The sequence below is a fragment of the Spizellomyces punctatus genome (assembly GCF_000182565.1).
Source record: "Spizellomyces punctatus DAOM BR117 chromosome Unknown supercont1.2, whole genome shotgun sequence".
NCBI lineage: Eukaryota > Fungi > Chytridiomycota > Chytridiomycetes > Spizellomycetales > Spizellomycetaceae > Spizellomyces > Spizellomyces punctatus.
In genome coordinates this window covers 2,060,185-2,075,677 of record NW_015971538.1, presented here as the reverse complement: position 1 = coordinate 2,075,677, position 15,493 = coordinate 2,060,185, and the positions used below count along the sequence as shown (strand labels likewise).

Genomic DNA, 15,493 nt, shown 5'->3' with positions numbered 1-15,493 from the left:
TACTCTCAAGCAACATCCTACTCGCGCAATATGGCGAGTAAATACGCCTTCACCGCTGACCTCTGCCTCTGTTCTTTTTGGGCCTTCCCCTAGAAGGTTTTCCTTGTCCCTTACTGTGCTTTGTAGCGCGGACAGAAGATGAACCGGAAGAGGCCGATGAAGTTGCCGAACGCGAATTTACATGGCTTTTGGATCCTGCTGCCTGCTCCTGCAACAGTGTTTGCCATATATATCCCTTTCCCCTAAGCGACCGGGGAATTTTGAACTCTACTGGGGGTGGCTCTGGCTCGGATTCGCTCTCGGAAGTAGTGAATGCAAAGGACGATTCGGAGGATTCACGCTGATCGCGGCGAATGGACCTGTGTTTGGCGGGCATTGCGGTCGCTTTTTTGTTTCTTTTGAGAACTAGGTCTGTTTTGCGCTTTTTGCGAGATTTGGGCTGTTGCCGCCGTACTTTGGGTTCCGAATAATCGGAATCTTCCTCCTCTTGATATTGCTCACTGTCGGTATCCTGCTCCCGACTTTTGCTATCGCGAATTGACTCTGACGTGTATAGTGCGATTTCTGCCTCCTTCATCCCCAAGGAATGCATGATGGTGAGGAGATGGTCCAGCTCGGCATCAATTATCGCGGTGGCTTTAGCCGGCTGGCACTCTGCAACTTTGGTAACGGTTTGGAAGACATGGTCGGGTTCGAGAAGGGATATTAAAAGGATTTCAGAATCGTCTTCGGGGTTTTGAAAGGCCTGTGTCACATCGCCAGCCTTGCAGACTCTGTCGTCTTCGTCTAGGCTCTTTGTCTCGTTCTCATCGCAGACGAGCATGTGCGCGCTCGCAGCTCCGAGTTGGCTATCTCCAGGTGAGATTGAAGTGACGCCGGACGCTAAAATGTCGCTAAGCTGTGGCGTCCTGTTCATTGACCGATCTCGCACCCTTGCTTCCCTCGTACCGGCATTTCTGTTGAGTATAAGCACTCCAGAACTTAGAACTGAATCTTCCACTTTGATGTCCACCTCATCCTGTCCTGGTTCACTCTTCAAGCCCAGATGATGTATATCCACTAGTGTTTGGTGGAACGAATTTTCAAGTCGTTGATCCACGTCTACTACCAACTCCTCTGTATTTGGTTGTAAGATACCGGTCCTCGCAAAATATGTCATTGAATTGGAAGTAATCTCATGGATTACTGACGACGGGACAGGCATTGGCAGCTTTGCCGTTGGATTATATCCAGACTAGTCGTAGAATGAATACAGCAGTTAATTAATGAACCACAGCAAAAAAATTCAACTTCAAAAGAACTTACAGCTCCTTCGATAGCCTCCTTGCCTTTACTTTTCCGCTCTTCGATATCTTTGTCGTATATCCCGTAGCTCCCGACCAACCCACTACCTCCTACAAACGCATCCCCATTCCATATACGGATGATGAACTGTCTTGAAAAGACATCCATGTCGTATCGGCTCCGGGGTGTTAAGATGATTTGATGAAGCAACTTCACAGGTGCGATGTGTAGATATGGGGGTAGACGCTACAGAAAAGTCGGAGGAGTAGCCGCCCATGCTCATCAGGGTCCGTCCCGCTTGAACTCTATCTGGTGAGATCCGCTCCTCGATATCGTCCTCTGGTGAGTATTCAATGAACCCGTGTGTATGCAACGGTCGGACTGGACCAGCTGCAATGGAGGCGAACGTCCACCCACCAGATACCTTTGGAGGTACAGAAGAGCTTGATTCAAATCCAGAATGAAGACCAGATTCGGGATAGCTCGGTATTCCCCGCTCTGAACCTGGCGACTGTGCGGATGACGTGAAAGTTGAAATGGAGTCGAATGGAGATACTACCATTAGCCCTCGTTGTCGGGCACGGTCCAGGAGGAAAGTCTCGGCACTAGGAGCAATTGATAAAGGGCCAGAGTACATCGAGTGTGTAGCCGAGAAGTTGGTGTTGCTTGACGATGCGGGGACGCAGCTGTCGGAATGCTGAGTCGAGGTAGGATGAGAAGATTGAGAGTTTTTTACTGGTATTGGTTGCGGCGGACAATTTGTTACCGGACGCAAGCGGGGGGAAGAACCAATGCGGGAATAAAAGCGACTCTGTGGAAAGGGGGCACCTACGGTTGTTTGATCTTGGCATACAGGGGCAGGCGAAGGAGAAGAGCGCAAAGACGAGGAATGGCTGCACTGAGCTGCGTTTTGAGAAAGCTCATTGGAGTCTCGATTGCGGGTTGACTCGCAGGCTTTGGGCCCTTGCTTTACGTGGTCGCCTTCCCCTACTGCCTGGACCACGTCGTCCCCCTTTCCTAGAGAGGAGCCAGTAGGTACCGAGGTCGGCAATTCATCGTCCTGCAACCTCGAGGTGCTACTAACGTTCTCCTCAAAGTGACCCTGACCATATTCCTCCTTCCCTTGTGCCAGCTGTGTCGACAGCTGCGACGATTGAGCGCGGAGCGAACGGTTACTATTGGAGGTTACAAAGCCTGTGACAGGAGCAAACTTGCTGTCTGGTTCATGGATATTCCCACAGTTTTGGAAAGTGGCCGTTGTCAAAACCCCCGGACGGGGACGGCTAAAAGCACTTTGACATGTGTTCCCATCTTCTTGAAGTGACAGATGAACAATGCCATGGCGGGTGCTAATACCGCTTATGCCACCTTTTCCAAAGCCCTGCTCACAAGACTTTCCGCCCTCCGTCATAATTTAGATAGGGATAAGAAACGTATGATGCATTGGAATTGACTGTTGGTTTCCCACACCCAGAGGCATGGCATGCCGGGTACCTTCAAATTACCGTGCTCAGTTCGTAGGGTGGAATTGCATGGAATGGAGTGTACCAAACAGCTTGTATACCCCTTCTGTACGATGAGGTGTCTCTGCTTAGACAGAAAGGGCAGAACGTCGATCGCAAAACGGATGAAGGTGAGAAAAACACACACAAAGCCTTCCTGTTGGCTGTTGCACAGTCAGGTACTCCATATTAGAATTGCTCAACTGGAGATCCTTACCAAGCTTGTTGGCGAGAATCAGACCACTAATTACTGTTGAAAAGCAAATGGGAACCAGAGGCTTTTACTCTGCGTCATTTGCAGTGGAGACAAAAAGCCCATGTGAAAATGGAGAACAAATTCCAAGCAGCGGCTCCACTCTACGCAAGGCACAGTCGACATGCCAATCAAAGCCCTGAAGGCTAATTTTGAGTTAGGCAGTCGAATTCCCCAACTTGGCAAAGCAAGTGTGGAGAGCTGTGAAAAAAATAAAAGAAATGCACACTGTAGGCCACGCTTGTGTGCTAGCGCATTACTCCCTGCAAGCGCACAGATGCCGTTGCAAGGGACAAACCATTCTCAAAACTCCTGCACACAAAGCGCAGAGACGAAACTCCTTACAGCCAAATGCGATGGACGTTTTGGTCTCGTCATATCTTTTTGAGGGGCTGTCAAATAGCTTGTCTTGGTCGACGACGGTCGCAACCAATCAGGAATCGCGTAAGCAATCGGAGAGGCTTACGAGACCGTCTAGCTGCTTGCTCTAGGTGTGTTTTCACGCCGTGAAATCGATCTGCTTGTCTCTCTTGAAAACTAGACAAATATTGAAAGTAAAATATCTCCAAGGCAGTAATATATGCTCTAGACACATCGCAGACTTCGCATCTAACCTTATCTATCTTTACATCAATGAAGGACGCCTAATCTATGTTGTGAATCCACCCAGCGTCCCGTAGACAACATTTCCACCTACAACTGTCGTCACCACCTGTGTCTCCAATATTTTTGATGGAGGCAAATCGTCTTTCATGAATTCAGTATCAAATATGACGAAATCGGCCTTTTTGGAAGGTGTGATCGAACCAAGCTGGAACGGGAATGATTGGCTTCTGTTTTGCTCAATTGGATTTAGCTGACTGAATCTACTATACCTCACTGTCTTGAAACGCGGCCCACGCTGCATCCAACGTGAATCCTTTAAGAGCTTGTGTTCTGTTGAGTTTCTGAGAAGGATACCATCCGGTTGGTCCATGCGGCTAAAAACACAAGTATCAAGGTTTAGAGCTCCATAAAGCGCTTATCCTAAAATCCGGGCCAAGAACATACCGATGATCCGTCAACATCAGTTCGCGTCACAGCAGCATAGATCCCGAGCAACGGGTTTATGCCTTCGATTGGGAAATCTGATCCAAGGGGAATGTGGGAAACACTGTACCGCGAGAAATTGAGCACACAACACTGGAACATTCAATATGATGCAAAAACACTCCGACCTACCCAGCGTTTAATAGCGACTGCCAGGCATAAGCCCCGCGCACCCTGTCTGGGCCTATCCGACGTCCGACATACGACATATCACTCGTCGCTTTGCATAATCTGATAGTTAACACCAAGTACGACGTGGTAACCAAAGTATTGGCTAAACTACAAACCATGTGTAGGCTGCATGGACGGCACGACACCCAACCGTGCAAATCGCGGTATATCTTCCAATCTCTGTCACCAATGGGGACTACGTAAAGACAAAGAAATGATCCCAACAAGAACAGCAAGAACAACATACCACCATCTGCGCGTGCTCAATTCTCAACCGCAGGTCTTTCCCTTGCTCTCCCAGACGCTCAAAAGCCTCTTCGTAGGCGTCCAGAGTGATCTTGTTGGCCAGATCGCCTATGCAATGGGTGTTCACTTGATATCCCTGTATGCTCTATGAGGGTGCAAGTCAAGCTTTCCGGCAATAATGCTGGACATACATGTCTAATCCACTGTGGGAAACGATACCATCGTCAGATACGGTGGAGAGTGCATACGTTGACACAAGACATGTTTCACATACTTTCCACACCAGATCCGGCAGATCGGTCTCATTCATGCGCAAGAATCCGCTCTTGGTAGGATCGTCAGAGTAAGGCTAAAGTAGAAAAGTGCCAGCAATCCCACCACACGGATGAGTAATGATATGGATATTTGTAAAATATGCGATGTACCTCAATCATGGCAGCTCCCCATGATCCAACAGCACCATCAAGAAACAACTTTACAGAGCGAACTGTCAGCCGATCACCATAATTGAATAGCTGGGGCACGATATCGCCACAGTAATGTGCGGGATCCGGACATTTGATCATTGCGTCTGCGTCGGTTATTAGAGTGGATAATCAGGTAGTAACGCGCGAAAGCAGCCCCAACGTACAGTTACGAATCGGGAGACGCCCAGCATCTACTATGCTGGGGTAGCAATCAGCTCATCGCACTAATATGAGTCTGGTCTGAACTTCAACGCGTACCTCTTCAGAAAGTCCAGCTGCCACGGTAGCACACCCGCATCATGCAAGCCGGTTAAACCATACGATACCATTCTCTGGGTGACGGCTTCGATAGCCTCCGCCAGCCTCTTTTCGCCAGGTCTCTCCATCGCATTGTCAACAATATCCATCGCATTATCCAAAAATACACCCGTCAGACGTCCATTCGAATCACGCACAATCTCCCCGCCATCCACCTTTTTCGGGACTTTTCCAATCTTTTCCAAAGCTGCTTCGTTGACCCAAAACGCATGGTAGTCAATTCTGAACAAACAAATGGGAATATGCCTAAGACGGGGGTGATCCAAATCGGAGGCGTTCGGGAATTGGTGATTTGTTTCCGGCCATTTAGTTTGGTCCCATCCTTTGCCGATAATCCATTCTTTGTTACTTTCAATATCAGGGTGGGCATCAAGGTAGGACACGAGGCGAGATCGTACTTGACTTAGGGTCATGGCTCCTGTTACGTCTGCCTGCAGGAGGGCCAGGCCCTGTTCAATGAGATGCTATTTGCCGGTTTGTTAGCGAATGCTCATTCTTTCCACATAGATAGGCGCTACAGACACGCACCGCATGCGCGTCAATCAACCCGGGAACAATCATCCGCCCACCAGCATCCACCGCTTTTGCATCCGGATAGGCTTGCCGTAACTCTGTCCCGCTTCCAACATCTACAAAGTGCCCGTCGCGGACAACGAACGCCTCAGCAAACGGTTGTACATCATCGACCGTGTAGACTCGGGCATTGTGAATGATGTAATATGATGGGAGACTGTGAAGGACTTGTCAATAGGTCTAGTTTGCAATCGTTGGAATATGCCATCATGTACCTGTACTCATTGATCAGACTTCGACGAGAACCAGATAAAACGTACAGCGCTCCAATCAGGAGCGGAAAGACGATAAAATGCTGCCATCCAAACCACTAGGCGCAGAAAAGAATATCACGAACGTTAGCACCCCAAAACTAAATAGACATGCATTTGTTCATTGATAAGAGTACGAACCTGAGCTCCTCGCCTTCTGTCATTGACCTTTCCATCCAACAAGCTAGACCTCTCGTCCAGCATATTGGTTTCAGCTTTCTGCTGCCGATTTCGCAAAGACATGATGGGTAAACGTCCAATCCAAGCGCTCTCTTCTAGTATTCTTATGCACAAGTTCGAGTAGTAAACATCAGTAAACAAAAAATTCAGAGGTCATATCCCCCATGATCTCGTACATCAGAGCTGACTCATCCAGTGGTACAAAAATTTCGGACAAAAATGGGGAACGAAGAGATAGTGATATTTGCATGGCATTGAACTTGCAGTGAATCCAAATGCAAAAGGCATAACGAGCATTTTGAAATAGCAATGAAGAATGTGATATAAGATAGTTTATTACCCAGCAACCTTCCGCCCATCCCCATCATTGCATATCCATTTATTCCCATTCCCATTCGACATCCACAGCGCCCATCCCATCATTGCATTCCCATTTACATCGAGATTTATACATGATTCCCATTCCCATTCACAGTTCTTCCCATTCCCATCCATATTCACATTTATTCCCATTCCCATTCGACTTGTCCAGTCATAAACGATTCTTGTGTTTCTTGAAAGGAACCGTACGTCTTCTGAATCTCGGTCTTGATGTTACTTTGGCGAGCATCGTCCGGAACCGAAAAGGGGGAGAACAGGCGGCGGAGGTTTGAGGAAAGCGTACGTGTCCGAATCTATATTGTATGAACGCCTTAAATTTCTGAGAGATACGAAGACAATGTGCTCACAAAACCTTACCAGCTCGATTCTTCTTAATCACTGACCGGTCATATATCCCGCAGCATTTTGGTCCTATATGAAGATAAGAAATGTTAATAGTTCCTACATGAAGATATCCGTTAGCAGTATACAACGGAGTTCAAATGGAAAAACCAACAAGCCCACCTCTGGGGGGGGGGGGGGGGGGGGGAATCCAGCCTGGCGTCGGACAGAGTGAAAGTTCACACACGTCCTAACCTCCATCAGGCGAACCCAATGGAGAGATGTGCTCGAATAAACCGAACCCGCCCTTAGAACTGGACTCCGCACGATACAGGGCACGGTACCCGAGGCAACTTGGGAGAATATCCACCCTTTGGCGTCGGACAGAGTGACAACACACATGTCCTAACCTCCATGAGAAGAACCCATTGGAGAGATGTGCTCGGATAAACCGAACCCGCCAAGAACTGGACTCCGCACGATACAGGGCACGGTACCCGAGGCAACTTGGGAGAATATCCACCCTTTGGCGTCGGACAGAGTGACAACACACATGTCCTAACCTCCATGAGAAGAACCCATTGGAGAGATGTGCTCGGATAAACCGAACCCGCCAACACCCACCCCGCATCATTGCAGAGCAGGTACCCAAAGCAACTTGGGAGATATCCACCCTTTGGCGTCGGACAGAGTGAAAACACACACGTCCTAACCTCCATCAGGCGAACCCAACGGAGAGTTGTGCTCGGATAAACCGAACCCGCCAAGAACTGGATACCTCTGAGGACCCTGCAGCGATGCAATCGCTGCAGGGGGAGCGAGGAGGGGCGCGTTCTACCCGTTTATATAGCTGACATGCGGGTTGCCTAGTAATACTCTTAATTAACTTTCGGAAATTGACGCGCGTCCGGAGTGGCGGACAAACTTCTACTGCGCAGCGTCGCATATTGCAGATACAAGGAAACGTGCGGCAAAAAGCACTTGATATCCATCATTTGATGGAGGGGACAGTTGTAATTGCCGACATCCCTCATTTGATGGGGGAGAATAGTCGTGCACATAGTTAAATTTTGGAAATATGTGATGCGGGGATGACATGGTCTATCTGCCATTCTTGTGTACCAAAATCATCGTGTGATAGTCGCTTCATGTAAATAGATCGCAGAGACCAAACTTTGATATCCAACTGGACAGTTTAGGCAGGGTGCTGATGCACAAATGTATGTGCTTTGCAGACTGTTTCGCCATACCCAGAGAGTTCGATGTAAAAGGTTTGATGTTCCCGATTGATCATGCTGAGAGCTGCAATACGTTCTTTCCAGTTCTATTCCCTTGTTCTTGGACTCTATCACTTCTGTAAGAATGCCATTCGTGTCCAAGTATGAGATCAAGTGACGTTGAAAACGTCTCCATGAAGCGCCTCATAGTCACAGAGCGATGGTTTCCCCATTCTGTTCGGCATCTGTGAAATTTGACGTTATGAACTAAGTATCTTGTGAACCCAAAACTTTTGGGCTTGGGAAATAGTACAAGGCTTTGCAAAATGGATCATACCTGTCCATCATGATATCGACCAGCATTTCATGAAAGGCCCTGAGTAGAATAAGGTGCCATATGCATGATATGCGTTTTACTTGATAGTGATCCTTAGTTTTGAGAGAGGGAGAGACAGTCCGTTCCTCATTCATTTTATTCTAATAGTATGCTGGCGCACCTTTTACAGTATGAACGCAACAGGCTCTTTTGGGTTAAGTTTACTCAAGCTTACCGCCCGTTGGTCAGTAAAATCTGCATCTTATTTTGGGCCAGCACGAATTTGCAATGAGTTATCGTGCCAAATCCTGTCAAGGTCGGCGGATGACAACGGAGCGGGGGGCGAGAAAGCGGAGCATCGGGATGAGCTGCGCATATTTTGTGAGGATGCTGGTGTAGTAAAGATGGTCGAATTCACCATACAAGAGAAACGTTGATGCGTGGGGCATTTTGCAACTATGCTTTTTCCGTATCTCATAACCCCGTCAACGATATTCCAACATCCCCAGATCGTCAGGTTCAACGAGGGCCAAACTCATCAAAGGATCATCCAAGATAACAAACACAAGCGTATACACATAACGTCTGTTGCAATAACAAAGACAGCGTATATACACAAAGCCTATTCCAATACAATACCCATTCCGAGTCATGGTATACTCCCGCTCCAAAAGTTGCATCAATACACCGACAGATCTAGCGAGGCCGGATGACCCTCCCTACCTTCCATCCATCAGATGAGAATTATTGGACTCGTCAGGATGGCCACATCGCATTGTCCTTGCTCTAGGTCAGACTCCTACTACAGACTTTCCTCGTCTACGTTCCTCTCCTAAGCAGATCTGGACTGGGATAGATGCAGCGTCCCCTGCACACTGGTAGAAAATCACCCATTTTAACGGACAAGTGATGCAGTAGACACGATTAGCGGCATTCCTCCGACCAATTTTACCCTTTCCATCCTTTTACACAATTCCATGCCACAATTGGGATTCTCACAAATTCTGGAAGCCATGTCGACATATGCATGTTACATCAAGTGAAAAATACAACAAATGTTCTTCCACAATGAGTCTGCTCTAGGCCTTTGGCATTTGCAGTCATCAGATAGAGTTATCTCACTCTTGCAGCGCCTGAGCTCTTGCTCAACGGCTAGGGTTTACCTCTGGGCATATCGCCTTTTGCCCGAACATCAGAAACGTTTGCATTCGGCTTATTCCCTGCCCCTGCCACTAACTATCGCCAGCTGGCAACCTTTCATGACTTTAAATGGAACTAGCTCATTTGTCATGTGCAGCTCATTACAGGGCGGAGAGGCTTTCCCTTCAGCAACCGTTGGACAAAAAAAAGATCCTGTGTTACACTAATGCATTGGCCGAGAATCGAACTCGGGTCTACCGCGTGGCAGGCGGTAATTATGCCACTAAACCACCAATGCAGGTTACATTCACTAAAAGTGTTTTCCTTCATAGCTATTACGACCACTGGATGAGCTGCGGATCCACGTTGACATTAAACAGCGGCAAAACCCCAATGCAAGTCCCACAAAAAACGGTAGAATACATCCACGTAGTTGCCCACTATAATACCACTGCCGTTCACTTGACAAGAAGCTTTTTACAGCAGCCGCCGATTTGGAAATTCCGTATATATGAGCAATGTCCATCAGATGGCAACATACATCCAATACCATGTAGAAAAAAATCATCAATTAAAATCAACATAAAAGCAAAAGAAAGAGGTCTTTACAATCACCCATCCCCACATGACAGCTCGTGTCAAGAAAATACACGCTCCGCATTGTTTCCATACAACTGCACAAGCTCATGCCCCTCTGGTTGACCCATGTCCACTTCTACTACTACCACCTTCTCCCTCCCCAAACAAGATTCTCTTGGTAGTTTCGCTGAATCCGGCTAAATCCTCATTACTAAAGTACAATTGCATACCCGTGGTAGCCTCAGATGGTGGGTGTCGTCCACTGGGTCTTCTCGGCCTTTCTTCGCGGTCCTTGTCGCGATCTGCGGAAGATGATCGTGGTGCTCCTTGTGGAGGGTTGCGATACCTAGTGGGTTGCGGTGGTCGAACCGCTTCGGGCAACGGAACCGGAGCAGGAACGCTGGCACTTGTAAGATTAGGGGCTGCAGTGCTTTCGCCACCAACTCGTGCTCTTGCAGCCTCTAATTTTGCTCTCAATGCAGCTGTTCGGGCAGCTGCAGCGGCAGCAGCAGCTGTTGCGGTGGAATACGTGGATGTATGGCTAGCAGCATCTGAGCGATCCGAGGTGATACTCATTCTTCGCGTAGTCTGGTAAGGGCCAGGACGAGTAGTCGATGGTCCCCTTGACCCCCTGTGTGCTTCCGATTCTCTTCTACTGCTGTTTCCGGCGGCATCTGGCACGGAGACCCCGCCCACTTTCCGTGTGGCTTGCCCTCTACTTCCATCAGCATCCTTGTACTCAGAGCGCACGGACGCGACAGACACTTTACGATCCCCATTTGAATACACAGGAGCAGGTACGACAGGCCGTCCTCTCCTCAGTCCGCGCCCAGTTTCATAATCATAGTCGGTCGCGTACCCTTCCTCCTGACGACCTTTGCCAACATACGGACTGGTGGGTCGTCGAGGATAGTCAGCCTGGTGCGTGTCTCTACCGGCTGCACCGTAAAATGATCCCCCTGCTTCTGGAAATGGAGGTCGATCATACCCGTCGTAATACCGGCTATGCTGATCTTGCTGTGGACGCACATCAGGAATACGAGGTGTACGGGCCTGCGGTGCCATAGAACTGGGTGGGATGGGAGAGGGTACTGGCATTGGTAACGTTCCTGGTGGTCGATGCTGAGATCCCAACTCTTCCAGCTTGTTGCTAAGACTTTGGTTCGTACTATCGACAGAGCACACGTTAGTTCATGTTGTCAGCTCTCCCGCCCACATGTAGCGCACGTACCTTGTCAGTGCCACTATCACATTAAGTAGGTCATGCGTGGTTTTTCCTTCTCTTTCACCAGCACCAGCTTCTGACAAAAGTTTGTCGGGGCCAGTCCACGCTTGAATTGACGGTTTCACAACGTCGCTTCCTCGGTTGTCGTTGGCAAGGCCCTGTTGCTCCGCATTCCCGAGTGGATGGCCATTTTGCCCCACTGCGGTTCGTAATCGGGCAAGCTCCAGTTCCAATGCATGCACGCGGTCATCTACATGGGTATGGACAGATGGGACTGGAGAGGTCAGGATGGACGGCCCTTTGCCTATGCCCACACCGCCAATATCTTTCCGCCTCTCATTTTCGAGCATGTCGGTTAGCCGCAAAACATTACTTTGAAAGCTTCGGTTCTCCCTTTCCAACTCCGCAATTCGATCCCGTAATGATTGCACATCAGTGCCATGCAAGCTCATCTGCCTTGCGGCCGCTTCGTGTGTCGTAAGTGCAGTAGAGAGACGCTCGCGCAATGTGTCCCTTTCCAGCGACAGTTGTGCGATCTGTGTCTCAAGAGTCTTGACACGCTCTGGAGATTCGCCACCCAAACTCTTCAATGAGCCAGGTGCATTTGACAGAGCACGAGCAAGTTCCGCTTCTTTTGCAGTTATAGTCCTGAGTTTTGCTTCCGTCTCCACACGTTCCTGTTCAACCTGTGCTCTCAAAACGGCCACTCGACTCCGCTCCACATCGATTTTGCCCAACTCTTCGGCTAACACAACTTTCTTTTTGTCAATATCTTCCATCGACTTTCGCACTGTTTCTTCCCTCTTGCTGACGGCAGCTCGGTCAGCTTCCACCATCCTCAAGGATTCCTCCAACTTGGCTCGTTCCACTCTCATCTGGGCTTCCATCTCTGCGCGTTCCTTGGCGGCGTGTTGTTTGATAGCCGCTCGCTCTGCCTCGAGCTCTCGCTTTTCGTCCTGTAAACTAGCCTCCCGCTGCTGCATGGCGGAATCTAGCTGTGCCTTGAATTCGTTGAAGGTTCGAATAGCACCATCCAACTCTCGCTGCTTGGCAGCGTGATCTTCCAGCGCTCGGTTAGCCAGAGCTTCCCTCTCTGAAAGTGTGACCCGATCAATTTCCAACTGACGTTGCTTCTCTGAAGTTCGGGCGGCTGCTTCATTGGCAGCCTGGCGCTGCTTCAAAAACTCCTCGACGGCCTGCTTGTGCTTGGCTTCCCTCTCCAAAAGTGCCGTTCGTTCGGTTTCAAGCTGGGCCCTATCTATGTCGCATTGCCGTCTCAGGTCTGCCGCTCGCTGAGCTTCTTCTGTTGCGGCATCTTGTCCGGCCAGTAACTCTTGCGTTCGCTGACGCAATTGCCCTTCCCGCTCCAAAAGCAATCGACGGTCTTGCTCCAGTTGGCTACGGTCTTTCTCATACTGTATTCTCAATTGCTCTACTCTGATTCCTTCCTCGCGTACTGTGGCCTGCTTAGCCAATAGTTCGTCCATTAATTCGCGATACTTGACCTCTCTCTCGGCAAAGGCAGCGCGATCTGCATCCAAAGTTCTGCGCTCCGTCTCCACCACCTTTCTTGATTCCTCAATACGGTTTCTTTGGTCCTCCAATCGGCGCCTCTCCTCGTTCACAGAACTCTGCTTATGGCCGATCTCTTCAGCCCACCGTTGTAATTTTCCCTCTCTGTCTGCAAGAGCTGCGCGATCAGCGGCCACTTTGGCCTCGGCCGCCTCAACAGCCGCGCGCTCAACACTAAGCTTTGCTCGTTCCATCTCAACCTGTCTACGAAGCGTCTCGGCAGCCACCCTGTCACGGGCCACTTGATCCGCTTCGATATTGGATTGCTCTTGCCGAGCCAGAAACTCTTCGGATATTTTGCGAAACTTATCTTCTCTTTCTGATAGTTGCGTCCGTTGGGCTTCCAATGATCGTTTATCTGCCTCGAGCAACCGCTGCGCTTCGCTTACTTCCCTAGCGCTCCGGTCGATACTTGACGCCCTCTCATTCAGCGCATCAAATTGTTTCTGCAGTTCTGACTCACGAGCACCAAGAGCTGCACGCTCAGCTTCAAGCTCCAAGCTCCCCGGTTGGTCTTGATGCCCAGTAATGTTCGCGGAAACCGATTCTCTAGCTTCCAGGGCAGCCGTATCCGCCTCTAGTCTTCGTCGAGCCTCATAAAGGTTTTGTTGCTCGTCTTCCACTGCCTGCCTAGCTTCCTCAATTTGTTGATATTGGGTGGCAACTGCAACCTTTGCCGCTTGCAACTGGGCTTGTTCCTCCATCAGCGTCGCTCTTTCCTCGTGAATTGCGTGACGCTCCTTTTCCATATCAACCTTGAAGCGTTCATGTTGAACAAGTAAGTTCTCAGCACGCTGCCTCATTTCCTCCACTGCACGCTTTTCATCTTCTAGCTCCTCCCCTGCTCGCTGGATTTCAGCCAGCATCTCGTCGTGTGGTGACCCATCGCCACCCTCTGTCGCCTTCATGCCCCCCAAGTCTCGCAAACGTTCCAGCTCTATGCGCTCGGTCTCAACCGCTGCCTTCGCCTCTTCGACTTGTCGGAGCATATTTTCCACCCGTTCCTTTTCCCTTGAAAATTCCCTTTCCCTTTCCGAAACCTCATTGCTCCATCGTTCAACTTCCTTCAGCCTCGCCCTAATTTCTTCTTCCAAGACAAGAACACCCTCCTCTCGTTCTTGCAGTTGTGCATTGCTTGATGAAGTTCCCTCTTTGTCAACCTTCAATCTCTCTGTTTCCTGAATTGCCGCATCTCTTTCCTGTTCGGCAGACGCAAGCTTCTCCACCAAACTTTGTTTCTCCTTTACCATTCGCTCCAGAGCACCGTTAATCTGCGCTGTCAAGATGGTAACTCGCTGCTCGACCGCCATGCGAGCGTCGTGCTCTTGTTTCGTTTCCAGTCGAGCGACTTCCAAAGCGGCTTGCAGCTCATTTATTTTGTGCAAATTATCTGATGTCGAATACGCACCAGATTGCAAAGTCGGGGTTGGATGTGAGACGGAAGGTGATTGGGTGTAAGCATAAGGCGACTTTGGAGGAGCATGGACAGGTGAGGTTGATTGCGGTGTAATGGATAGTGGTGACTGATCTTGACCATCTGTTGCATTATTCCTTGGCACGCCAACGGTATGAGCCTCCACACTCGTATGGTGATCTGGATGTATGGATGGTGCTGACGGCGATGAGGGCGTTCGGCCAATAATTCTCCCCATCCACCCACCCAAAAAAGACCCTCCATCATTGGTATTTCCCTCTGTCGCTGGTTTTTCAAGTTCACCTTGTGATATGTCCGGTTTCAGGACCTCAGGATCGTATACTCTTCCCCGTGGAGCAGCAGTATATGCTTGCGGTGGCAGTGCTGAGGATGGTGGTGGAGGAGGCAGTCCAGCCGAAACGACCCCAGTATTTGCTTTCTGTGCTGGCACTGGCCCAGAGCCCAGCGTGTTTTCTTCGCCTCCAATCTCAACAGATTCTAGGGACGTCGTTGAGCCATTGAGCTTGTTTGAAGGCATCAGACGCTCCGTCGAGTAGTCCTGAATTACAAGTCGTTCTCAGCATTCAATTTTACAGATAGAGAGAACGGTCCACCCATGTAGCTACCTTTGCATCTCCAGCGTCACCGGAAGTTGTTACCTTCTTTTGCCGAAACTTGTTCAACTGCAGCAAAGCAAAGCGGTTTAATCAACTTGGCAAAAGATAGTTCCCAACATAACGCCCACAGTTCCTGTTTAGAGACCCACCTTCTTCCTCGCCAATTTCAGTTTTTCCTCGCGCTCTTTGTCCGCGTCCCCCATATCTGGCGGTCAGAGAACTCGTGTATTCTCGTAGATCACTATGCTGTCTAGCATAAGCAGCACTTAGAGGAGGCAAATCCACCCTTATTCAAGCGTCTGAATGGAAGATCTTCCTTGGGCCCTATCACGAGTAAAATGGAACTCTCATTCGACATTCACGTACACGAGAATGAC

General features: G+C 49.4%; 3 protein-coding genes and 1 non-coding gene across 4 annotated transcripts; all 4 read right to left on the bottom strand.

Moving 5' to 3' along the window:
• Positions 1-49: 49 nt before the first annotated feature.
• SPPG_01668 (uncharacterized protein) lies at positions 50-2,695 on the bottom strand (the record flags this gene model as incomplete). The annotated part of the gene is made up of 3 exons (XM_016749988.1): positions 50-1,234; positions 1,306-1,431; positions 1,496-2,695. The coding sequence occupies 3 exons, from the start codon at positions 2,693-2,695 to the stop codon at positions 50-52; spliced, it is 2,511 nt and encodes an 836-aa protein (XP_016612276.1).
• Positions 2,696-3,522: 827 nt separating this feature from the next.
• Positions 3,523-6,488, bottom strand: SPPG_01667 (uncharacterized protein). The gene is made up of 14 exons (XM_016749987.1): positions 6,296-6,488; positions 6,119-6,213; positions 5,859-6,060; positions 5,271-5,794; positions 5,177-5,211; positions 4,971-5,116; positions 4,820-4,894; positions 4,737-4,748; positions 4,547-4,681; positions 4,416-4,479; positions 4,261-4,348; positions 4,090-4,192; positions 3,915-4,019; positions 3,523-3,850 (listed from the first exon to the last, which is right to left on the bottom strand). Exons 1-14 carry the CDS (start codon positions 6,395-6,397, stop codon positions 3,689-3,691), a joined length of 1,848 nt encoding a protein of 615 aa, XP_016612275.1. The 5' UTR covers positions 6,398-6,488; the 3' UTR covers positions 3,523-3,688.
• A 3,448-nt stretch (positions 6,489-9,936) lies between these two features.
• On the bottom strand, positions 9,937-10,007 carry SPPG_10035. Its single transcript has one exon. It is a non-coding gene; the product is annotated as a tRNA-Gly (tRNA).
• A 235-nt stretch (positions 10,008-10,242) lies between these two features.
• SPPG_01666 (uncharacterized protein) lies at positions 10,243-15,455 on the bottom strand. The gene is made up of 4 exons (XM_016749986.1): positions 15,266-15,455; positions 15,126-15,182; positions 11,520-15,058; positions 10,243-11,456 (listed from the first exon to the last, which is right to left on the bottom strand). Exons 1-4 carry the CDS (start codon positions 15,317-15,319, stop codon positions 10,394-10,396), a joined length of 4,713 nt encoding a protein of 1,570 aa, XP_016612274.1. The 5' UTR covers positions 15,320-15,455; the 3' UTR covers positions 10,243-10,393.
• Between the last annotated feature and the right edge of the window lie 38 nt (positions 15,456-15,493).